Source organism: Salmo trutta, chromosome 40 (assembly GCF_901001165.1).
Source record: "Salmo trutta chromosome 40, fSalTru1.1, whole genome shotgun sequence".
NCBI classification, from domain to species: domain Eukaryota; kingdom Metazoa; phylum Chordata; class Actinopteri; order Salmoniformes; family Salmonidae; genus Salmo; species Salmo trutta.
The window spans coordinates 3023177-3050057 of record NC_042996.1 but is presented as its reverse complement, the minus strand read 5'-3'; the positions used below and the strand labels follow the sequence as shown (position 1 = coordinate 3050057).

Sequence of the window (26881 nt, the reverse complement as noted above, 5' to 3'; positions counted from 1 at the left end):
GTAACCAACACTAACTCTACCATCTACACATACCCAACCACTAGAGGTAACCAACAGTTACTCTACCATCTATAACTACCCAACCACTAGAGGTAACCAACACTAACTCTACCAGATATAACTACCCAACCACTAGAGGTAACCAACACTAACTCTACCATCTATAACTACCCAACCACTAGAGGCAACCAACACTAACTCTACCATCTATAACTACCCAACCACTAGAGGTAACCAACACTAACTCTACCATCTATAACTACCCAACCACTAGCGGTAACCAACACTAACTCTACCATCTATAACTACCCAACCACTAGAGACAACCAACACTAACTCTACCATCTATAACTACCCAACCACTAGCGGTAACCAACACTAACTCTACCATCTATAACTACCCAACCACTAGAGACAACCAACACTAACTCTACCATCTATAACTACCCAACCACTAGCGGTAACCAACACTAACTCTACCATCTATAACTACCCAACCACTAGAGACAACCAACACTAACTCTACCAGATATAGCTACCCAACCACTAGAGACAACCAACACTAACTCTACCAGATATAACTACCCAATCACTAGAGACAACCAACACTAACTCTACCAGATATAGCTACCCAACCACTAGAGGCAACCAACACTAACTCTACCATCTAACTACCCAACCACTAGAGGTAACCAACACTAACTCTACCATCTATAACTACCCAACCACTAGAGGTAACCAACACTAACTCTACCATCTATAACTACCCAACCACTAGAGGTAACCAACACTAACTCTACCATCTATAACTACCCAACCACTAGAGACAACCAACACTAACTCTACCATCTATAACCACCCAACCACTAGAGGTAACCAACACTAACTCTACCATCTATAACTACCCAACCACTAGCGGTAACCAACACTAACTCTACCATCTATAACTACCCAACCACTAGAGACAACCAACACTAACTCTACCAGCTATAACTACCCAACCACTAGAGACAACCAACACTAACTCTACCAGATATAACTACCCAACCACTAGAGGTAACCAACACTAACTCTACCAGATATAACTACCCAACCACTAGAGCCAACCAACACTAACTCTACCAGATATAACTACCCAACCACTAGAGACAACCAACACTAACTCTACCAGATATAACTACCCAACCACTAGAGGTAACCAACACTAACTCTACCATCTATAACTACCCAACCACTAGAGGTAACCAACACTAACTCTACCATCTATAACTACCCAACCACTAGAGGTAACCAACACTAACTCTACCATCTATAACTACCCAACCACTAGAGGTAACCAACACTAACTCTACCATCTATAACTACCCAACCACTAGAGGTAACCAACACTAACTCTACCATCTATAATTACCCAACCACTAGAGGTAACCAACACTAACTCTACCATCTATAACTACCCAACCACTAGAGGTAACCAACACTAACTCTACCAGCTATAACTACCCAACCACTAGAGGTAACCAACACTAACTCTACCATCTATAACTACCCAACCACTAGAGGCAACCAACACTAACTCTACCATCTATAACCACCCAACCACTAGAGACAACCAACACTAACTCTACCATCTATAGCAACCCAACCACTAGAGGTAACCAACACTAACTCTACCAGATATAACTACCCAACCACTAGAGGCAACCAACACTAACTCTACCAGATATAACTACCCAACCACTAGAGGCAACCAACACTAACTCTACCAGATATAACTACCCAACCACTAGAGGTAACCAACACTAACTCTACCATCTATAACTACCCAACCACTAGAGGTAACCAACACTAACTCTACCATCTACACATACCCAACCACTAGAGGTAACCAACAGTTACTCTACCAGATATAACTACCCAAACACTAGAGGTAACCAACACTAACTCTACCATCTATAACTACCCAACCACTAGAGGTAACCAACACTAACTCTACCATCTACACATACCCAACCACTAGAGGTAACCAACAGTTACTCTACCATCTATAACTACCCAACCACTAGAGGTAACCAACACTAACTCTACCAGATATAACTACCCAACCACTAGAGGTAACCAACACTAACTCTACCATCTATAACTACCCAACCACTAGAGGCAACCAACACTAACTCTACCATCTATAACTACCCAACCACTAGAGGTAACCAACACTAACTCTACCATCTATAACTACCCAACCACTAGCGGTAACCAACACTAACTCTACCATCTATAACTACCCAACCACTAGAGACAACCAACACTAACTCTACCATCTATAACTACCCAACCACTAGCGGTAACCAACACTAACTCTACCATCTATAACTACCCAACCACTAGAGACAACCAACACTAACTCTACCAGATATAGCTACCCAACCACTAGAGACAACCAACACTAACTCTACCAGATATAACTACCCAATCACTAGAGACAACCAACACTAACTCTACCAGATATAGCTACCCAACCACTAGAGGCAACCAACACTAACTCTACCATCTAACTACCCAACCACTAGAGGTAACCAACACTAACTCTACCATCTATAACTACCCAACCACTAGAGGTAACCAACACTAACTCTACCATCTATAACTACCCAACCACTAGAGGTAACCAACACTAACTCTACCATCTATAACTACCCAACCACTAGAGACAACCAACACTAACTCTACCATCTATAACCACCCAACCACTAGAGGTAACCAACACTAACTCTACCATCTATAACTACCCAACCACTAGAGGTAACCTACACTAACTCTACCATCTATAACTACCCAACCACTAGCGGTAACCAACACTAACTCTACCATCTATAACTACCCAACCACTAGAGACAACCAACACTAACTCTACCATCTATAACTACCCAACCACTAGCGGTAACCAACACTAACTCTACCATCTATAACTACCCAACCACTAGAGACAACCAACACTAACTCTACCATCTATAACTACCCAACCACTAGCGGTAACCAACACTAACTCTACCAGATATAACTACCCAACCACTAGCGGTAACCAACACTAACTCTACCATCTATAACTACCCAACCACTAGAGGTAACCAACACTAACTCTACCATCTATAACCACCCAACCACTAGAGGCAACCAACACTAACTCTACCATCTATAACTACCCAACCACTAGAGACAACCAACACTAACTCTACCATCTATAACTACCCAACCACTAGAGGTAACCAACACTAACTCTACCAGATATAACTATCCAACCACTAGAGACAACCAACACTAACTCTACCATCTATAACTACCCAACCACTAGAGGTAACCAACACTAACTCTACCAGCTATAACTACCCAACCACCAGAGACAACCAACAATAACTCTACCATCTATAACCACCCAACCACTAGAGGTAACCAACACTTACTCTACCAGATATAACTACCCAACCACTAGAGGTAACCAACACTAACTCTACCATCTATAACTACCCAACCACTAGAGGTAACCAACACTAACTCTACCATCTATAACTACCCAACCACACCCAACCATAGTCGCCGAAACAAATTCATAATTCCTAACATTTATAATGTTGTTTCACAGTTAGATATGGTATCTGTACTAACCATGCCTTGGTTTCATGCATGTTAACATTAGAAGCCTCCTCCCTAAGTTTGTTTTATTCACTGCTTTAGCACACTCTGCCAACCCGGATGTCCTAGCTGTGTCTGAATCTTGGCTTAGGAAGTCCACCAAAAACTGTGAAATCTTCATCAATAACTACAACGTTTTCAGACAAGATAGAACGACCAAAGGGGGCGGTGTTGCAATCTACTGCAGAGATAGCCTGCAGAGTTCTGTCCTGCTATCCAGGTCTGTACCCAAACAATTTGAACTTCTACTTTTAAAAATCCACCTCTCCAAAAACAAGTCTCTCACCGTTGCCGCCTGCTATAGACCCCCCTCGGCCCCTAGCTGTGCTCTGGACACCATATGTGAACTGATTGCCCCCCATCTATCTTCAGAGCTCGTGCTACTAGGCGGCCTAAACTGGGACATGCTTAACACCCCAGCCATTCTACAATCCAAGCTTGATGCCCTCAATCTCACACAAATTATTAATGAACCCACCAGGTACAACCCCAAAGCCGCAAACACTGGCACCCTCATAGATATCATCCTAACCAATGTGCCCTCTAATTACACCTCTGCTGTTTTCAACCAAGATCTCAGCAATCACTGCCTCATTGCCTGCACCCGTAATGGGTCAGCGGTCAAACGACCTCCACTCATCACTGTCAAGCGCTCCCTGAAACATTTCAACGAGCAAGCCTTTCTAATCGACCTGGCCCTGGTATCCTGGAAGGATATTGACCTCATCCCGTCAGTAGAGGATGCCTGGTTATTTTTTAAAAATGCCTTCCTCTCCATCTTAAATAAGCATGCCCCTTTCAAGAAATTTAGAACCAGGAACAGATATAGCCCTTGGTTCTCCCCAGACCTGACTGCCCTTAACCAACACAAAAATATCCTGTGGCGTTCTGCATTAGCATCGAACTGCCCCCGCGATATGCAACTTTTTAGGGAAGTTAGAAACCAATACACACAGGCAGTTAGAAACGCCAAGGCTAGCTTTTTCAAACAAAAATTTGCTTCGTGCAACTCCAACTCTAAAAAGTTCTGGGACATTGTAAAGTCCATGGAGAATAAGAACACCTCCTCCCAACTGCCCACTGCACTGAGGATAGGAAACTCTGTCACCACCGACAAGCCCACTATAATTGAGAATTTCAATAAGCATTTCTCTACGGCTGGCCATGCTTTCCACCTAACTACCCCTACTGCATTCAACAGCACTGCACCCCCCACAGCTACTCGCCCAAGCCTCCCCCATTTCTCCTTCTCCCAAATCCATTCAGCTGATGTTCTGAAAGAGCTGCAAAATCTGGACCCCTACAAATCAGCTGGGCTTGACAATCTGGACCCTTTCTTTCTAAAATTATCTGCCGAAATTATTGCAACCCCTATTACTAGCCTGTTCAACCTCTCTTTCGTGTCGTCTGAGATTCCCATAGATTGGAAAGCAGCTGCTGTCATCCCCCTCTTCAAAGGAGGTGACACTCTTGACCCAAATTGCTACAGACCTATATCCATCCTACCCTGCCTTTCTAAGGTCTTTGAAAGCCAAGTCAACAAACAGATTACCGACTATTTCGAATCCCACCGCACCCTCTCCGCTATGCAATCTGGTTTCAGAGCTGGTCATGGGTGCACCTCAGCCACGCTCAAGGTCCTAAACGACATCGTAACCGCCATCGATAAGAAACAATACTGTGCTGCCGTATTCATTGACCTGGCCAAAGCTTTTGACTCTGTTAATCACCACATCCTCATCGGCAGACTTAGTAGCCTTGGTTTCTCAAACGATTGCGTCGCCTGGTTCACCAACTACTTCTCTGACAGAGTTCAGTGTGTCAAATCGGAGGGCCTACTGTCTGGACCTCTGGCAGTCTCTATGGGGGTACCACAGGGTTCAATTCTTGGGCCAACTCTTTTCTCTGTATACATAAATGATGTCGCTCTTGCTGCTGGTGAATCTCTGATCCACCTCTACGCAGACGACACCATTCTGTATACTTCTGGCCCTTCTTTGGACACTGTGTTAACAACCCTCCAGACGAGCTTCAATGCCATTCAACTCTCCTTCCGTGGTCTCCAACTGCTCCTAAACACAAGTAAAACTAAATGCATGCTCTTCAACCGATCGCTGCCTGCACCTGCCCGCCCATCCAGCATAACTTCTCTGGACGGTTCTAACTTAGAATTTGTGGACAACTACAAATACCTAGGTGTCTGGTTAGACTGTAAACTCTCCTTCCAGACTCACATCAATCATCTCCAATCCAAAGTGAAATCTAGAATTGGCTTCCTATTTCGCACCAAGCATCCTTCACTCATGCTGCCAAACATACCCTCGTAAAACTGACCATCCTACCAATCCTCGACTTCGGCGATGTCATTTACAAAATAGCCTCCAATACCCTACTCAACAAGCTGGATGCAGTCTATCACAGTGCCATCCGTTTTGTCACCAAAGCCCCATATACAACCCACCACTGCGACCTGTATGCTCTCGTTGGCTGGCCTTCACTTCATAATCGTCGCCAAACACATTGGCTCCAGGTCATCTACAAGACCCTGCTAGGTAAAGTCCCCCCTTATCTTCCCTCACTGGTCACCATAGCAGCACCCACCTGTAGCACGCACTCCAGCAGGTATATCTCTCTGGTCACCCCTAAAGCCAACTCCTCCTTTGGTCGTCTCTCCTTCCAGTTCTCTGCTGCCAACGACTGGAACGAACTACAAAAATCTCTGAAACTGGAAACACTTATCTCCCTCACTAGCTTTAAGCACCAGCTGTCAGAGCAGCTCACAGATCACTGCACCTGTACATAGCCCATCTATAATTTAGCCCAAACTACTACCTCTTCCCCTACTGTATTTATTTATTTTATTTATTTTGCTCCTTTGCACCATATTATTTATATTTGAACTTTGAACTTTCTTCAAACTACAAATCTACCATTCCAGTGTTTTTCTTGCTATACTTTATTTACTTTGCCACCATGGCATTTTTTTGCCTTTACCTCCCTTATCTCACATCATTTGCTCACATTGTATATAGTCTTATTTTTTTTCTACTGTATTATTGACTGTATGTTGTTTACTCCATGTGTAACTCTGTGTTGTTGTATGTTGTCGAACTGCTTTGCTTTATCTTGGCCAGGTCGCAATTGTAAATGAGAACTTGTTCTCAACTTGCCTACCTGGTTAAATAAAGGTGAAATAAAAATAAAAATAAAATAAAATGTGGATGCGCGGAGTGACTTCGGCCTGTAGGGAGATTTCTACACGGTTGAACCCTACTCGGACATAGGTTCACTATTGTCCTAGAATGGCCGATACGGTATGAAGTATAACCCAAAATATCATAACATAGTCAATACTTCTTGTTGACATTTTCTCTCTTGACATCCACGAGTAAAGTAAACTATGCCAAATCCACAGTGTGAAACAAGTGTGTATTGGGAGTAACACACTGTTGACGTCTGGCTCCTGTCGTTTTGGTCCTCCTGACCAGCTCTCCCTGTGGCTTTTACAGGAGTGTCCCCAGCTGCTGCCCACCGAGCGCATTCTGGTTCCGGTCAACGTGGTGAAGCCCATCACCCTGCGGGCCAAGAACCTTCCCCAGCCACAGTCAGGACAGAGGGGCTATGAGTGTCTGCTCACCATCCAGGGTGTGGAGCAGCGGGTGCCCGCGCTCCGCTTCAACAGCAGCTGTGTTCAGTGCCAGAACACCTCGGTGAGTATAGAGGGTGATGTTGTGTGTTGGGGGTGTAAACGGGATGAATAGGGAAGATTGTGTATGTGTGTGTTTAGGTGTACGCAATGAATGGAAATTGTGGATATAAGGCATGTTGGAAGGTATGTATTTGATATTTACATTGACCTTTTAGTCACTAAGTGACATACAGTTAGTGCATTCATCTTAAGATAGCTAGGTGGTACAACCACATGCACTAAATATACAAAAGTATGTGGACACCCCTTCAAATTAGTGGATTTGGCTATTTCAGCCACACCTGTTGCTGACAGGTGTATAAAATCGAGCACACAAACATGCAATCTCCATAGAGAAACATTGGCAGTAGAATGGCCTTACTGAAGAGCTCAGTGACTTTCAACGTGGCACCGTCATAGGATGCCACCTTTTCAACAAATCAGTTGCTGTGCTGTTATTGTGAAGTGGAAACGTCTAGGAGCAACAACAGCTCAGCCACAAAGTGGTAGGCCACACAAGCTCACAGAACGGGACCGCCGAGTGCTGAAATGCATAGTGAGTAAAAATCGTCTGTCCTCGGTTGCAACACTCACTCCCAAGTTCCAAACTGCCTCTGGAAGCACTGTTCGTCGGGAGCTTCATGAAATGGGTTTCCATGGCCGAGCATGAATCACACTTCACCATCTGTCAGTCCGATGGATTAATCTAGATTTGGCGGATGCCAGGAGAACGCTACCTGTCCGATTGTATAGTGCCAACTGTAAAGTTTGTGGAGGAGGAATAATGGTCTGGGGCTGTTTTAGTTCCAGTGAAGGGAAATCTTAATGCTACAACATACTATGACATTCCAGACGAGTTTGTGCTTCCAACTTTGTGGCAACAGTTTGGGGAAGGCCCTTTCCTGTTTCAGCATGACAATGCCCCGTGCACAAAGCGAGGTCCATACAGAAATGGTTTGTCGAGATCTGTATTGAAGAACTTGACTGGCTCCACAGAGCCCTGACTTCAACCCCATCGAACACCTTTGGGATGAATTGGAACGCCGACTGCTAGCCAAGCCTACTCGCCCAACATTAGTGCCCAACTTCACTAATGTTCTTGTGGCTGAATTGAAGCAGGTCCCCGCAGCAATGTTCCAACATCTAGTGGAAAGCCTTCCCAGAAGAGTGGAGGCTGTTATAGCAGTAAAGGAGGGACCAACTCCATATGAATGCCCATGATTTTGGAATGAGATGTTCGATGAGTAGATGTCCACATACTTTCAGTCATGTACGACTTAAAAATGTAGTGTATCACAGTAGCTATAAGTAAAGTCAAGTGCGAGTGTTAGTTCACAAAATATATATATTTCGGTAGGGAGGGGCAGTTCCTCTTGCTGCTCCGTAGGCAAGTACCATGGTCTTGTAGTGGATGTGAGCTTCGACTGGAAGCCAGTGGAGTGTGCAGAGAAGTGGGGTAACGTGGGAGAACATGGGAAGGTTGAACACCAGGCAGGCTGCAGTATTCTGGATAAATTGCAGGGGTTTGATGGGACAAGCGGGGAGCCCAGCCAACAGTTGCGGTAGTCCAGATGGGAGATGACTCGTACTCTGTGAAGTAGGCTCGTACTCTACGGATGTTGAGGAGCACGACCTGCAGGAGCGAGTCACTGCTTTGGTGTTTGCAGTGAATGACAGGGTGTTGTCCATGGTCATACCAAGGTTCTCTGCACTCTGGGAGGGGGACACCGTGGAGTTGTCAACCGTGATGGAGAAGTCTTGGAGCGGAGAGGCCTTCCGTGGGATGATGAGCAGCTCTGTCTTGTTGAGCTTGAGGTGGTGGGCCGACATCCAAGCTGAGATATCTGCCAAGCACGCAGGGATGCATGTCACCACCTGGGTGAAGTAGGGAGGAAAGGAGAAAAATAGTTTAGTGTCATCCGCATAGCAATGATAGAAGATACCATGTGACGATATGATAGAGCCCAGTGACTTGGGCTATAGAGAGAAGAGGAGAGGGCCTAGAACCATGCCCTGGGGACACCAGTAGTGAGTAGTGAGAGTATGTGGTGCAGATCCTCTCCACGTCACCTGGTAGGAGCGGCCTGCCAACTAGGATGCAATCCAAGAGTGTGCAGAGCCTGAGACATCCAGCCCTGAGAGGCTGGAGAGGAGGATCTGATGGTGCATGGTGTTGAAGGCAGAGGATACATCTAGGAGGATGAGAACAGAGGAGAGAGAGTCAGTTTTGGCAGTGCGGAGTGCCTCCATGACACAGAGAAGAGCAGTCGCGTTTGAGTGACCCGTCTTGAAGCCTGACTGGTTACCGTCAAGAGGATCATTCGGAGAGAGATAGCGAGAGAGTTGGTCAGAGACATATTTGAAGTTATTTGTGAAAGTGAGAAGATGCACAACTCTATCTCAGGTCTGTCTGGAGAGACATTGAATGTAGAATCTCAATACAGGTTCCTCATTCCTTGTAATCAGTACTATGGAGCTAGTACCTACAGTACACTGTCTGGAACCAGTCCTCCATGCCCAAGGATATGTCTCTTATTGTACATGTGCACAGAGCCTTGATGAGTTTAAATGCCCTCTCTAAATTCCAGCTTCCCTCAGCAATACTATTATGTGTCATTCAGTTCTGGAACAATGGTAGGTATGAAATGAAAGACTCCCAATGAAACGGTTTCTATGCTGAATGATATGCTAATATGATATGCTACTGTTGAATGGGAGTGTCTCAAACACTCTGACTAGCTTTGATACGTAGTTGTCTGTTCACAGTACTTCTGCTCTTCAAATGCCTTTTCCTTTACCCCCCCTCTCTCTCTCTCCCCTTTTCATTCTCTCCTCGTTATCTCCTCCTTTCTCTCCATCTCACCCCCCCATCTCCCCCTCTCTGGGTCCCCATGGCGACAACAGTACTCATATGATGGGATGGAGATGAGCAGCCTTCCTGTGGACCTGACAGTCATCTGGAACGGAGACTTCAGCATTGACAACCCCGCCGACAATAAAGGTCAGGACCCCACCCCCCCCCCCCCCTCACACCCACACACACACCCCACCTGATCACTGCCGTTGCCTGTGTAGCAAATCTCCATGGTAACAGGCGGGCAGTTGCGGCGGTATCCATCCCCCTGACACCGGCACAGACACAGAAGTGACATTACTTTGCTGCGGTGGGCGGCGGCGTCTGGTTATAACTTTGCCTCTTCTCTCATCTCCCTCTCTTTCTCTCCCTTACTCTCCATCTCTCACACCTAATTTTCCCCTGCTCTCTCTCTCTCTCCCTCCCTTTTCCCTCCTGTTCACCTCGTTAGCTTCACACCGCTCATCTCACCATGTCCTCTTCCCTTTTTCCATCTCTCCATCTCTCCAGTCGCCTTCTCTTTCCTTCTCCCCCTCTCTCTCTCTCTCCCCCTCTTTTTCTCTCTCTCTCTTCCTCCCTTTTCCCTCCTGTTCACCTTGTTAGCTTCACACCGCTCGTCTCGCCACATCCTCTTGCCTTTTTCCAACTCTCCAGTCGCCATCTCTTTCCTCTCCCTCTCTCTCCCTCTCTCTCTTCGCCTCTCTCTCTCTCTCTCCATCTCTCCTTTCTCTCTCTCCTCTGTCTCTCTCCCTCCCTCCATCTCTCTTTCCCTCTTTCTCATCTCCCTTTCTCTGTGGTGCTTGTTAGCTTCACACCTTCCTCTGTGGTGCTTGTTAGCTTCACACCTTCCTCTGTGGTGCTTGTTAGCTTCACTCCTTCCTCTGTGGTGCTTGTTAGCTTGACACCTTCCTCTGTGGTGCTTGTTAGCTTCACACCTTCCTCTGTGGTGCTTGTTAGCTTCACACCTTCCTCTGTGGTGCTTGTTAGCTTCACACCTTCCTCTGTGGTGCTTGTTAGCTTCATGCCTTCCTCTGTGGTGCTTGTTAGCTTCACACCTTCCTCTGTGGTGCTTGTTAGCTTCACACCTTCCTCTGTGGTGCTTGTTAGCTTCACAACTTCCTCTGTGGTGCTTGTTAACTTCATGCCTTTCTCTGTGGTGCTTGTTAGCTTCACACCTTCCTCTGTGGTGCTTGTTAGCTTGACACCTTCCTCTGTGGTGCTTGTTAGCTTCACTCCTTCCTCTGTGGTGCTTGTTAGCTTCACACCTTCCTCTGTGGTGCTTGTTAGCTTCACACCTTCCTCTGTGGTGCTTGTTAGCTTCACACCTTCCTCTGTGGTGCTTGTTAGCTTCACAACTTCCTCTGTGGTGCTTGTTAGCTTCACACCTTCCTCTGTGGTGCTTGTTAGCTTAACACCTTCCTCTGTGGTGCTTGTTAGCTTCACACCTTCCTCTGTGGTGCTTGTTAGCTTCACACCTTCCTCTGTGGTGCTTGTTAGCTTCAGGCCTTCCTCTGTGGTGCTTGTTAGCTTCACACCTTCCTCTGTGGTGCTTGTTAGCTTCACAACTTCCTCTGTGGTGCTTGTTAGCTTCACAACTTCCTCTGTGGTGCTTGTTAGCTTCAGGCCTTCCTCTGTGGTGCTTGTTAGCTTCACAACTTCCTCTGTGGTGCTTGTTAGCTTCACAACTTCCTCTGTGGTGCTTGTTAGCTTCACAACTTCCTCTGTGGTGCTTGTTAGCTTCACAACTTCCTCTGTGGTGCTTGTTAGCTTCACACCTTCCTCTGTGGTGCTTGTTAGCTTCACAACTTCCTCTGTGGTGCTTGTTAGCTTGACACCTTCCTCTGTGGTGCTTGTTAGCTTGACACCTTCCTCTGTGGTGCTTGTTAGCTTGACACCTTCCTCTGTGATGCTTGTTAGCTTGACACCTTCCTCTGTGGTGCTTGTTAGCTTCACAACTTCCTCTGTGGTGCTTGTTAGCTTCACAACTTCCTCTGTGGTGCTTGTTAGCTTCAGGCCTTCCTCTGTGGTGCTTGTTAGCTTCACAACTTCCTCTGTGGTGCTTGTTAGCTTCACAACTTCCTCTGTGGTGCTTGTTAGCTTCACAACTTCCTCTGTGGTGCTTGTTAGCTTCACACCTTCCTCTGTGGTGCTTGTTAGCTTGACACCTTCCTCTGTGGTGCTTGTTAGCTTCAGGCCTTCCTCTGTGGTGCTTGTTAGCTTGACACCTTCCTCTGTGGTGCTTGTTACCTTCAGGCCTTCCTCTGTGGTGCTTGTTAGCTTGACACCTTCCTCTGTGGTGCTTGTTAGCTTCACAACTTCCTCTGTGGTGCTTGTTAGCTTCACAACTTCCTCTGTGGTGCTTGTTAGCTTCACACCTTCGTCTGTGGTGCTTGTTAGCTTGACACCTTCCTCTGTGGTGCTTGTTAGCTTCAGGCCTTCCTCTGTGGTGCTTGTTAGCTTCACAACTTCCTCTGTGGTGCTTGTTAGCTTGACACCTTCCTCTGTGGTGCTTGTTAGCTTGACACCTTCCTCTGTGGTGCTTGTTAGCTTCAGGCCTTCCTCTGTGGTGCTTGTTAGCTTGACACCTTCCTCTGTGGTGCTTGTTAGCTTCACACTTTCCTCTGTGGTGCTTGTTAGCTTGACACCTTCCTCTGTGGTGCTTGTTAGCTTCAGGCCTTCCTCTGTGGTGCTTGTTAGCTTGACACCTTCCTCTGTGGTGCTTGTTACCTTCAGGCCTTCCTCTGTGGTGCTTGTTAGCTTGACACCTTCCTCTGTGGTGCTTGTTAGCTTCACAACTTCCTCTGTGGTGCTTGTTAGCTTCACAACTTCCTCTGTGGTGCTTGTTAGCTTCACACCTTCCTCTGTGGTGCTTGTTAGCTTCACTCCTTCCTCTGTGGTGCTTGTTAGCTTCACACCTTCCTCTGTCAGTTGTCTCCCTCCGCCCAGCAGCATATTACCACAGACCACACATGCATACACTAAAAGAGGATATTCAATATGCTATACTAACAGTGACTATCTCTCTAGTAATGGTTAATACAGTCTTTTGTTATCACTTTGATACTATTTTCACAACTCTTAGTACAAAACTCTAAACTGGTCACACTTGTAAGGCAGCCAGTCTTTCATTCAAAACCTGTCATTGTGCATTCATTTGGATTGTAAACAGCTCTCACCACACAGCCATTGATTCAAAATATAAGTTTATTGTGAAATGTAATGAGAACATTGGTTTAATCACCAAAACATAATTATATATTTTTCAATGTAGCAGTTTTAACATTAGGCAATACACTTACATTACCCAACAAAATTGACTGAAAATCTATAATTTCTATAATATCGATTCAATGTGTAATCAAAGGTGTGATAAACATGTTATTTTTTCAGATATAATTGCAGGTGTGCTGTCTGTAATCACATGTAAGACATAAAAATGAAACAAATTAAATGAATGAAAATAAGACATGACGTGTAGCATGCAATAATTTGCATCTATCTTGTCTTGTTCCCTTTCCATTCTGAGCATTTGGCCATAAATTGTCATCCACATCACAGTGAATGTCCTCATTGTTCATGCACCGCGGGAAATACCTTTTGGCCTGGTGATTCCAAGCCTGACATTGGTCTGCGGTGATGTATCTGCATGCCTCATCCATGGCCAGAAGGAGGGTGGCACGCTTGGGGATAGTGATCGCCCACCTCCATGCTGAACAAATATCCTCATTAGGGTTGAAAGGAGAGCATGGGGGCTGGTATAGGGTCACGAATCAGGGATGGGCCCGAAACCCTGCCTGAACCACCTCTGCATGTTGGAACCTGACATTGTCCCACACAATGACATAGGTGACCCCTTCAATTTCATTGAGAAACACAGAGAGGTGTGCAGCGTGGTAGGATCCTAGTAATTGCCTATGTCCTACCACACATCTTCAGAGATAGCTGCGCACATGGAGTTGTTTCCCCCACGTTGTCCAGGCACTTGGACGGTCGCCCGGTGAGGTTCCGCCCATGGCGCCAAGTTTTGGCCAGGTTGAAGCCCACTTCATCAAAGATATACTTGTGATGGTTCACAGCAGCATTAAGCACCATCACCCTCTAAAAATATATTTGGGTTAGTTATTTTTTATAGTATTTTTATAGTTCCAATATGATTTATTGTGAAGTAGCATGTACATTAATAGTAACAGTAATACAGTATATAGTGCTGTACCTGAACATACTTGGCCCGCAGTTGTTTCTCTCCAAAGGCACCAGGTAAACGTGTTCCATAGATGCCTGGAGCCTCTTCAAAAGGCGGATGATTGTTGGTAGACTGATGGATGACACATTGGCAAAGATGTCATCATTCTCCACAATGGCCTGCTTTATTTCGGACAGCCATGTGTCATTCCTGGCCGTCACCATTTCCACCACTGCCTGTTGGTCAGCACACGGCCATGGCCACCATGGGGTCTTCTGCCAAGTCTGACAGTAGAACAGAGTATACTGTCAATAGATCACACTGATAATACTGGAACATGTTTTGTGAATTTACATGCATTACAATATGTAATTGACTGTAAATGTAATGGTAAAGCATAGTGCATATCCTGCAGACTTACTGCTTTTCTTGGTGAATTGACAGTTGATCTTTTCAGATTGGGGTGAACTAATCTGTCAGCCTCTGCCATGGTAAGACATCTGTTTACCACATGGCCAACAACGATGGACCGGACTTCATTAGACACAACAGTTCCCTGCCATCTGCCTCCCTCTCTGATGTCCACCTCTTTGGCCTCTGACGGGGCCCATGTCCATGAGCTCTTTGAGTTCTTCTTCTCCCTTGCTGTCTATCTGCTCCATGTTGAAAGAAATATCAAGTGTTCACACACCCCTTATATGGTGGCCAATTGTGGTTATCACTAGGTGGAATCAATTAGCAATAATGTCTAATCATTATGTATGCATCATACATGTATTTTAGATGTTTATACTTCACAAACACACTTTTTCTGTTCTCTAAATCCATATATAGTAGACAAACCAGTTTAAATCTATAGGTTTACCAAACAGTTAAGTGATTAGCCATTAAACACAGTTGGATTAAGTGATGGTCAAATGTATTTAAACAAAATAATGAGAAGATAATCAAATGAAACGTATAATGAGCATTGCATTGTCAACGGCAATTACTTTCTATGAAAGGTATTTCTACACTGATTAGATTTGGTGAAAAAGTTACTGATTGTGTGTTGTACTTAGTCAAATGAAAATGTACTTTAAGGTTTGAACAACCAGCCCTTTTGATGATCTGTTTTGAGTTTTGTACTAAGCGTTGTGAAATTTGAACACATACTTGTGAAAATAGTACCGAAGTGATAAAAAATAAATATAGATATACAGTTGAAGTCGGAAGTTTACATACACTTAGGTTGGTGTCAGGAGCGTCGTAAAAAGTGGACCAAGGCGCAGCAGGCATCGTGCTCATCTTCCTTATTTTATTAGGATAAACGTGAACACTTAACAAAAATAACAACCAATGACAAAACAGTTCTATAAGGCTTACCAGCAATACAGAAAATAACTACCCACAAACACAGTAACAAAAACCCCCTACTTAAATATGGCCTCCAATTAGAAGCAACGAAGAACAGCTGCTTCCAATTGAAGGCCAAACCAAATCTGAACATAGAAATAGACTAAATAGACATTCAAACATAGAAATAGACAACATAGAACATTACCCAAAAACCCAAGACACATAAATCAAACACACCCCTGCCACGTCCTGACCATACTACAATAACAAAATGACTCCTTACTGGTCAGGACGTGACAGTTGGAGTCATTAAAACTCATTTTTCAACCACTCCACAAATTTCTTGTTAACAAACTATAGTTTTGGCAAGTCGGTTAGGACATCAACTTTGTGCATGACACAAGTAATTTTTTCAACAATTGTTTACAGACAGATTATTTCACTTATAATTCCCTGTATCACAATTCCAGTGGGTCAGAAGTTTACATTCACCAACTTGACTGTGCCTTTAAACAGCTTGGAAAATTCCCGAAAATTATGTCATGGCTTAGAAGCTTCTGATAGGCTAATTTACAACATTTGAGTCAATTGGAGGTGTACCTGTGGATATGTTGCAAGGCCTACCTTCAAACTCAGTGCCTCTTTGCTTGACATCATGGGAAAATCAAAAGAAATCAGCCAAGACCTCAGAAAAAAAATTGTAGACCTCCACAAGTCTGGTTCATCCATGGGAGCAATTTCCAAACGCCTGAAGGTACAACGTTCATCTGTACAAACAATAGTATGCAAGTATAAACACCATGGGACCACGCAGCCGTCGTACCGCTCATGAAGGAGACGTATTCTGTCTCTTAGAGATGAATGTACTTTGGTATGAAAAGTGCAAATCAATCCCAGAACAACAACAAAGGACCTTGTGAAGATGCTGGAGGAAACAGGCACAAAAGTATTTATATCCACAGTAAAACGAGTCCTATATCGACATAACCTGAAAGGCCGCTCAGCAAGGAAGAAGCCACTGCTTCAAAACCGCCATAAAAAAGCCATGCTACGGTTTGCAACTGCACATGGTGACAAAGATCGTACTTTTTTGAGAAATGTCCTCTGGTCTGATGAAACAAAAATATAACTGTTTGGCCATGATGACCATTGTTATGTTTGGAGGAAAAAGGGGGAGGCTTGCAAGCCGAAGCACACCATCCTAACCGTGAAGCACGGGGGTGGCAGCATCATGTTGTGGTGCTTTTCTGCAGGAGGGACTGGTGCACTTCACAAAATAGATGGCATCATGAGAAAGGAAAATTATGTGGATATATTGAAGTAACATCTCAAGAAATCAGTCAGGAAGTTAAAGCTTGGTCGCAAATGGGTCTTCCAAATGGACAATGACCCCAAGCATACTTCCAAAGTGTTGGCAAAATGGCTTAAGGACAACAAAGTCAAGGTATTGGAGTGGCCATCACAAAGCCCTAACCTCAATCCTATAGAAAATGTGTGGCAAGAACTGAAAAAGCCTGTGCGAGCAAGGAGGCCTACAAACCTGACTCAGTTACACCGGCTCTGTCAGGAGGAATGGGCCAAAATTCACCCAACTTATTGTGGAAAGCTTGTGGAAGGCTACCTGAAATGTTTGACCCAAGTTAAACAATTGAAAGGCAATGCTACCAAATACTAATTGAGTGAATGTGAACTTCTGACCCACTGGAAATGTGATGAAATAAATAAAAGCTGAAATAAATCATTCTCTCTACTATTATTCTGACATTTCACATTCTTAAAATAAAGTGGTGATCCTAACTGACCTAAGACAGGGGATACTAGGATTAAATCCTTTACTAGGATTAAATGTCAGGAATTGTGAAAAACGGAGTTTAAATGTATTTGGCTAAGATGTATGTAAACTTCCGAATTCAACTGTATATTAGATATGTACAAGGACTAAACCAGGCATGATGGTACTAGTTGGTTTAAACCCATACAGTACAAATAGAATCACTAATGACAATGATTAACTGCACTTCGCTGGCTTTGCAATTAGATTTATTTGCGCTCACATTTGTGTTCACTTTGAATGGATATATAGAAACATTTTGTGTCCATGGAGAGACAGGGCGAGAGAGGGAGAGAGAGCGGTAGATAAAGCCTTCCCTGTGGCTCAGTTGGTAGAGCATGGTGTGTGCAACGCCAGGGTTGTGGGTTCGATTCCCACAGGGGGCCAGTACAATTATTATTTTTTTAAATACAAAAATGCATGAAATGAAATGTATGTATTCACTACTGTAAGTCGCTCTGGATAAGAGCGTCTGCTAAATTACTAAAATGTAAAATGTAGAGAGAGAGAGAGAGTTAAAGATGAATTCCTCCTCCTCTTCTCTCCCACTAGCTACCCGGGGAGAAGGCTACTCTGGAGGCCTAATTTGATGGACAAATCACACAAGCATCTAATGGCAATTAAAAACCTGTCCGGTTTCCATGGAGACGAAATGTTAAACTAGTGGATGAGCAGAGGCAAGAAGCTTTTGGTGGCAGGAGCTAAATGAGAGAGAAGGAGAGAGCGAGAGATAGGAAAAGAGAGAGGGAGGGAGGGAGATTTAAGAAAGAGATGGGTGAGAGGGAGTGAGACAGAAGCAAGAGAGAAGGATTTAGACAGAGAACAAGGGACAGAGATACAGTATCAACAAAATAATGCTTTTCACAATATGATTCAAATACTGTCCATGTTTTGGAAATACTAAACTGCTGACTGTGATTGATATACCTGTTCTGAACAGTTCTCACCCACATTTACCAGTATACATCATGAAGGCTAGCATTTTAAATCTAGGCCGGGTGTAAAGCACTTTGTTACAATTTCTGATGTAAAAATGGCTTTATAAATACATGTGATTGATTGACTGATTGAAATCAAGTATATGTGTATGATGTGTTGTTAACCTGATCTCTCCCTGTGACCCCCCCACACACCTTCCCCCCCTTCCCCCAACAGTTCACCTGTACAAGTGTGATGCCCAGAGGGGTAGCTGTGGCCTGTGTCTGAAGGCAGACCCCCTGTTTGGCTGTGTGTGGTGTAAGGGGGAGAACCGCTGCACTCTCAAGCAGCACTGTCCCCACCCTGAGAGCCAGTGGCTGGAGCGCAATGGACTCAACAGCAAGTGTACACACCCACGCATCACCCAGGTGAGAATGCAGATACACACACACACACACACACACACACACCAGTACCCACTAAGTGAGTCACACAAGTGGGAATGACACACTCACACACATACTGTACACACTACACCAGCAATTACTACACACACGTGACCACACAGGTGAGAACACACACCCACATGCTCACACACTCTGTCACCCAGGGGGGAACACACTCTGTCACCCAGGGGAGAACACACTCTGTCACCCAGGGGAGAACACACTCTGTCACCCAGGGGAGAACACACTCTGTCACCCAGGGGAGAACACACACTGTCACCCAGGGGAGGACACACACTGTCACCCAGGGGAGAACACACTCTGTCACCCAGGGGAGAACACACACTGTCATCCAGGGGAGAACACACTCTGTCACCCAGGGGAGAACACACTCTGTCAGCCAGGGGAGAACACACTCTGTCACCCAGGGGAGAACACACACTGTCACCCAGGGGAGGACACACACTGTCACCCAGGGGAGGACACAAACTGTCACCCAGGGGAGGACACACACTGTCACCCAGGGGAGAACACACTCTGTCACCCAGGGGAGAACACACTCTGTCACCCAGGGGGAACACAGTCTGTCACCCAGGGGAGGACACACACTGTCACCCGGTGGAGAACATGTGTCACCCAGGGGAGAACACACTCTGTTACCCAGGGGAGAACACACTCTGTCACCCAGGGGAGAACACACACTGTCACCCAGGGGAGAACACACTCTGTCACCCAGGGGAGAACACACACTGTCACCCAGGGGGGACACTCTGTCACCCAGGGGAGAACACACACTCTCACCCAGTGGAGAACACACTCTGTCACCCAGGGGAGAACACACACTGTCACCTAGGGGAGAACACACTCTGTCACCCAGGGGAGAACACACTCTGTCTGTCACCCAGGGGAGAACACACTCTGTCACCCAGGGGAGAACACACACTGTCACCCAGGGGAGGACACACACTGTCACCCAGGGCAGAACACACTCTGTCACCCAGGGGAGAACACACTCTGTCACCCAGGGGGGACACTCTGTCACCCAGGGGAGAACACACACTCTCACCCAGTGGAGAACACACTCTGTCACCCAGGGGAGAACACACACTGTCACCCAGGGGAGAACACACTCTGTCACCCAGGGGAGAACACACTCTGTCTGTCACCCAGGGGAGAACACACTCTGTCTGTCACCCAGGGGAGAACACACAATGTCACCCAGGGGAGGACACACACTGTCACCCAGGGGAGAACACACTCTGTCACCCAGGGGAGAACACACTCTGTCACCCAGGGGAGAACACACACTGTCACCCAGGGGAGAACACACACTGTCACCCAGGGCAGAACACACTCTGTCACCCAGGGGAGAACACACTCTGTCACCCAGGGGAGAACACACTCTGTCACCCAGGGGAGAACACACACTGTCACCCAGGGGAGAACACACTCTGTCACCCAGGGGAGAACACACACTGTCACCCAGGGGAGAACACACTCTGTCACCCAGGGGAGAACACACTCTGTCACCCAGGGGAGAACACACTCTCTCTGTCACCCAGGGGAGAACACACTCTGTCTGTCACCCAGGGGAGGACACACACTGTCACCCAGGGGAGGACACACACTGTCACCCAGGGGAGAACACACTCTGTCATCCAGGGGAGGACACACACTGTCACCCAGGGGAGAACACACTCTGTCACCCAGGGGAGAACACACTGTGTCACCCAGGGGAGAACACACACTGTCACCCAGGGGAGAACACACACTGTCACCCAGGGGAGAACACACACTGTCACCCAGGGGAGAACACACTCTGTCACCCAGGGGAGAACACACTCTGTCACCCAGGGGAGAACACACTCTGTCACCCAGGGGAGAACACACTCTGTCACCCAGGGGAGGACACACTCTTTGCTCATTGCTCAATGCTCATTGCTCATTGCTCATTACTCATTGGTCATTACTCATTACTCATTGGTCATTATTCATTACTCATTACTCATTGGTCATTACTCATTGCTCATTATTCATTACTCATTACTCATTGGTCATTACTCATTGGTCATTACTCACTGGTCATTACTCATTGGTCATTACTCATTGCTCATTACTCATTATTCATTACTCATTCCTCATTGGTCATTACTCATTGGTCATAACTCACTGGTCATTACTCATTGGTCATTGCTCATTGCTCAATGCTCATTGCTCATTGGTCATTACTCATTGGTCATTACTCATTACTCACTGGTCATTACTCATTGGTCATTACTCATTGCTCATTACTCATTACTCATTGGTCATTACTCATTACTCATTACTCACTGGTCATTACTCATTGGTCATTACTCATTGCTCATTACTCATTACTCATTACTCATTTCTCATTACTCATTTCTCATTACTCATTGGTCATTACTCATTGGTCATTACTCATTACTCATTACTCATTGGGCATTACTCATTGGTCATTACTCATTGCGCATTACTCATTTCTCATTACTCATTGGTCATTACTCATTACTCATTTCTCATTACTCATTGGTCATTACTCATTACTCATTTCTCATTACTCATTGGTCATTACTCATTACTCATTGGTCATTACTCATTTCTCATTACTCATTGCTCATCCCAATGTGTTAGTCTGCTTACACACACAACTTGTCAGTGCTGATAGAAATCCACATCTGCCTGCTACTGAGGGGTCAGTCACACACATGGTTAACCCAGTGAGCTAGGCTAAGAGCTCCCATTCACCCTGTTTATCCCTCACCTCAGAACAGATGAACACACACCCGTTTAACCGTTCCTGTTCCCCAGCAGGGTTAGCCCTGTGTGTGGTATAAACACTCCTGACCCTACTGGATGGATGGATGATGGATGGATGGATGGTGGATAGATGGAGGTTAAAGGGAGGGCATGTTGGGGCTAGGATGGAGTCATGAGGAGGAGAGGAATCCCTATCTCTTCACACCCCCTGGAGAGATGATGGATACACAGGGCATCCCTCCTTCCCCAGCCTGGGGAGGAGGACAGCAGATGGTTAGAGATGGGAGATGGAGGGATAGAGGATGGATAGAGTAGCCACTTTGGATTGGCCTTGAGAAATGATGGGAGGATGATAGAACGGGAGAGGGGGAGGGGAAGTCCCCCTCTATCTCTCTCCAGGGAAGAGGGCTAGTATGCTCTGAGCTGTTCAGTGTAACCTGGCTCAGTGTGGTAACCTGGATCAATGTGGTGACCTGGCTCAATGTGGTGACCTGGCTCAATGTGGTAACCTGGCTCAGTGTGGTGACCTGGCTCAGTGTGGTGACCTGGCTCAATGTGGTGACCTGGCTCAATGTGGTGACCTGGCTCAGTGTGGTGGCCTGGCTCAGTGTGGTGACCTGGCTTAATGTGGTGACCTGGCTCAGTGTGGTGGCCTGGCTCAGTGTGGTGGCCTGGCTCAATGTGGTGGCCTGGCTCAGTGTGGTGACCTGGCTTAATGTGGTGACCTGGCTCAATGTGGTGACCTGGCTCAGTGTGGTGGCCTGGCTCAATGTAGTGGCCTGGCTCAGTGTGGTGACCTGGCTTAATGTGGTGACCTGGCTCAATGTGGTGACCTGGCTCAATGTGGTGACCTGGCTCAATGTGGTAACCTGGCTCAGTGTGGTAACCTGGCTCAGTGTGGTCACCTGGCTCAATGTGGTAACCTGGCTCAATGTGGTAACCTGGCTCAATGTGGTAACCTGGCTCAGTGTGGTGACCTGGCTCAGTGTGGTGACCTGGCTCAATGTGGTAACCTGGGTCAATGTGGTAACCTGGCTCAATGTGGTAACCTGGCTCAATGTGGTGACCTGGCTCAGTGTGGTAACCTGGCTCAATATGGTGACCTGAGTAACCTGGCTCAGTGTGGTGACCTGGCTCAATGTGGTAACCTGGCTCAATGTGGTGACCTGAGTAACCTGGCTCAATGTAGTGACCTGGCTCAATGTGGTAACCTGGCTCAATGTGGTAACCTGGCTCAATGTGGTAACCTGGCTCAATGTGGTGACCTGAGTAACCTGGCTCAGTGTGGTGACCTGGCTCAGTGTGGTGACCTGGCTCAGTGTGGTAACCTGGCTCAGTGTGGTAACCTGGCTCAGTGTGGTGACCTGAGTAACCTGGCTCAGTGTTGTGACCTGACTCAGTGTGGTAACCTGGCTCAGTGTGGTGACCTGGCTCAATGTGGTGACCTGGCTCAATGTGGTAACCTGGCTCAGTGTGGTGACCTGGCTCAGTGTGGTGACCTGGGTAACCTGGCTCAGTGTGGTGACCTGGCTCAATGTGGTGACCTGGCTCAGTGTGGTGACCTGGCTCAGTGTGGTGACCTGGCTCAGTGTGGTACCCTAGCTCAATGTGGTGACCTGGCTCAATGTGGTGACCTGGCTCAATGTGGTAACCTGGCTCAGTGTGGTGACCTGGGTAACCTGGCTCAGTGTGGGAACCTGGCTCAATGTGGTAACCTGGCTCAGTGTGGTGACCTGGCTCAGTGTGGGAACCTGGCTCAATGTGGTAACCTGGCTCAGTGTGGTGACCTGGCTCAGTGTGGTGACCTGGCTCAATGTGGTGACCTGGCTCAGTGTGGTAACCTGGCTCAGTGTGGTGACCTGGCTCAGTGTGGTAACCTGGCTCAGTGTGGTAACCTGGCTCAGTGTGGTGACCTGGCTCAATGTGGTAACCTGGCTCAGTGTGGTGACCTGGGTAACCTGGCTCAGTGTGGTAACCTGGCTCAGTGTGGAGAAGTTATAACTTGAAATAATCAAGGCAAACTTTGCCTTCCCTGACTCTCTCTTCCACTGAAACTGGACTGGGCCTGTCATCAACCCCAAAGATCCTCTCTTCCACTGAAACTGAACTGGGCCTGTCATCAACCCCAAAGATCCTCTCTTCCACTGAAACTGGACTGGGCCTGTCATCAACCCCAAAGATCCTCTCTTCCACTGAAACTGGACTGGGCCTGTCATCAACCCCAAAGATCCTCTCTTCCACTGAAACTGGACTGGGCCTGTCATCAACCCCAAAGATCCTCTCTTCCACTGAAACTGGACTGGGCCTGTCATCAACCTGGATATGAATAATATAATATATAAATTAACTAATAAAGGCCCAATTTGGAAAAACTACAAAAACACAGCAGCAGCCCCACTATTTCATATCAAGTGAATGAATGACAACACAACACATGTTTTTTTGTGTGGCTTTACTCGACGTTCACACAGGATTGTTGGCATGGTGATGAGCTTCAATGCGTTGTCTAGTAAGACAAGTGGTAGGAACCATGGCGATGAGGATCAATTCTAGCAAATCACTGTAGCCATATTCTCCCACACAAAATATGGATTTGAGAGGGAAAGGACTTGATTGGTTTTACAATATGTGTACTATTTGCAACCAAAGGCTGTATAGACATGAAATAAAATGAGCTAATTAACGTTTGTATATGTCTAATGCAATTTAGCGTTTAGAACGACAAGGCAAAAGCAATGAGAATCAAATGAAAATGCTTATTTTAGCTAAGTAAAATCATACGACAGTAAATCACTGATAGTCAAGTGATTGTATATGAGAACTTAGGGATGGGTTGGTCATCATCCAAGATGGCATAGCAGTCAGATGTCCTTTGTCCTCGTCTTGTCGTGTCCCGTGTATATATATATTTACATATTTTCTTTGCATATCTTTTTATATATTTTTTTCTAAAAACTCAACTTCAAAACACTCTCCTGCAACCCGCCTCACCAATTGTTTTTAAAAAAAGTATTATTCACCTCAAATCTGAAATCCACAACAGAAGCTAGCCAGAAGTTAGCCAGAAGTTAGCCAGTTCACTAGCTAACGTTAGAATTCAGCTAACCACGGTTGGCGATCATCAGCTATCCTTTAGCTCGAAAAGCTATCGCCAGTTTTTGTACAACGCAACTCAGACCAGAGCATACCGGACCTATTTTCTCTCCATATCCCCGGATTTCTACCGCAAGCTCTGGACATTTACAACTAGATCTTGCAGCTAGCTAGCTGCGTCGGTCCCGGAGCAAACATCAATTATTCCGGAGCTAGCCAGCTGAAGAGTTCCATCAGTCACTCCTGGGCTACAATCACCTATCCGGACCCGTTTTACTGCCGATACGGAGCCCCACCAACCCTTCACGACTGGAATACCGACGTTATCTGCCAGAGGGAGTTATCCAACTGGCCCCTCCATCGCGACGTAACCTGAACGCCCATCTGCGGCCAGCTAATCGTTAGCTGTCTTATCGGCTACTATCTGAATAGGTCTGTCGGACAATTTTCATGGGCCACTATAACTATAACTATTTTCCCAATTGGATTGGTCCCCACTCCGCTGTCCTGGCGTCGGGAGGGAGCTTGTTCCACCATTGGGGTGCCAGCGCAGCGAACAGTTTTGTGTGGGCAGAGCGGGAACTGTGCTTCCGCAGAGGTAGGGGGGCCAGCAGGCCAGAGGTGGATGAATGCAGGGCCCTTGTTTGGGTGTAGGGACTGATCAGAGCCTGAAGGTACGGAGGTGCCGTTCCCCTCACAGCTCCGTAGGCAAGCACCATGGTCTTGTAGCAGATGCGAGCTTCAACTGGAAGCCAGTGGAGTGTGTGGAGGAGCGGGGTGACGTGAGAGAACTTGGGAAGGTTGAACACCAGATGGGCTGCGGCGTTCTGGATGATGGCGAACCGTGATGGCGAGATCATGGAACGGGCAGTCCTTCCCCAGGAAGAAGAGCAGCTCCGTCTTGCCGAGGTTCAGCTTGAGGTGGTGATCCGTCATCCACACTGATATGTCTGCCAGACATGCAGAGATGCGATTCGCCACCTGGTTATCAGAAGGGGGAAAGGAGAAGATTAATGTGTGTCGTCTGCGTAGCAAGGATAGGAGAGACCATGTGAGGATATGACAGAGCCAAGTGACTTGGTGTATAGCGAGAATAGGAGAGGGCCTAGAACTGAGCCCTGGGGGACACCAGTGATGAGGCACGTGGTGCGGAGACAGATTCTCGCCACGCCACCTGGTAGGACCGACCTGTCAGGTAGGACGCAATCCAAGAGTGAGCCGCGCCAGAGATGCCCAACTCGGAGAGGGTGGAGAGGAGGATCTGATGGTTCACAGTATCAAAGGCAGCAGATAGGTCTAGAAGGATGAGAGCAGAGGAGAGAGAGTTAGCTTTAGCAGTGCAGAGAGCCTCCGTGACACAGAGAAGAGCAGTCTCAGTTGAATGACCAGTCTTGAAACCTGACTGATTTGGATCAAGAAGGTCATTCTGAGAGAGATAGCAGGAGAGCTGGCCAAGGACGGCACGTTCAAGAGTTTTGGAGAGAAAAGAAAGAAGGGATACTGGTCTGTAGTTGTTGACATGGGAGGGATCGAGTGTAGGTTTTTTCAGAAGGGGTACAACTCTCGCTCTCTTGAAGACGGAAGGGACGTAGCCAGCGGTCAAGGATGAGTTGATGAGCGAGGTGAGGTAGGGGAGAAGGTCTCCGGAAATGGTCTGGAGAAGAGAGGAGGGGATAGGGTCAAGTGGGCAGGTTGTTGGGCGGCCGGCCGTCACAAGACGCGAGATTTCATCTGGAGAGAGAGGGGAGAAAGAGGTCAAAGCACAGGGTAGGGCAGTGTGAGCAGGACCAGCGGTGTCGTTTGACTTAGCAAACGAGGATCGGATATCGTCAACCTTCTTTTCAAAATGGTTGACGAAGTCATCCGCAGAGAGGGAGGAGGGGGGGGAGGGGGAGGAGGATTCAGGAGGGAGGAGAAGGTAGCAAAGAGCTTCCTAGGGTTAGAGGCAGATGCTTGGAATTTAGAGTGGTAGAAAGTGGCTTTAGCAGCAGAGACAGAAGAGGAGAATGTAGAGAGGAGGGAGTGAAAGGATGCCAGGTCCGCAGGGAGGCGAGTTTTCCTC

The 26881-nt window shown here is 46.6% G+C and overlaps 1 protein-coding gene across 3 annotated transcripts in view; it reads left to right on the top strand.

Moving 5' to 3' along the window:
• plxna4 (plexin A4) overlaps positions 1-26881 on the top strand; it is a 496524-nt gene that overhangs the window by 369830 nt on the left and 99813 nt on the right. For 2 of the 3 annotated variants that reach the window (XM_029741949.1, XM_029741950.1), the window contains exons 10-12: positions 7179-7400; positions 10283-10379; positions 18740-18930. In XM_029741949.1, the coding sequence (XP_029597809.1) occupies positions 7179-7400; positions 10283-10379; positions 18740-18930 (510 nt within the window). The remainder of the gene's footprint in view (positions 1-7178; positions 7401-10282; positions 10380-18739; positions 18931-26881) is intronic. The other variant, XM_029741951.1, reaches the window with a different exon arrangement.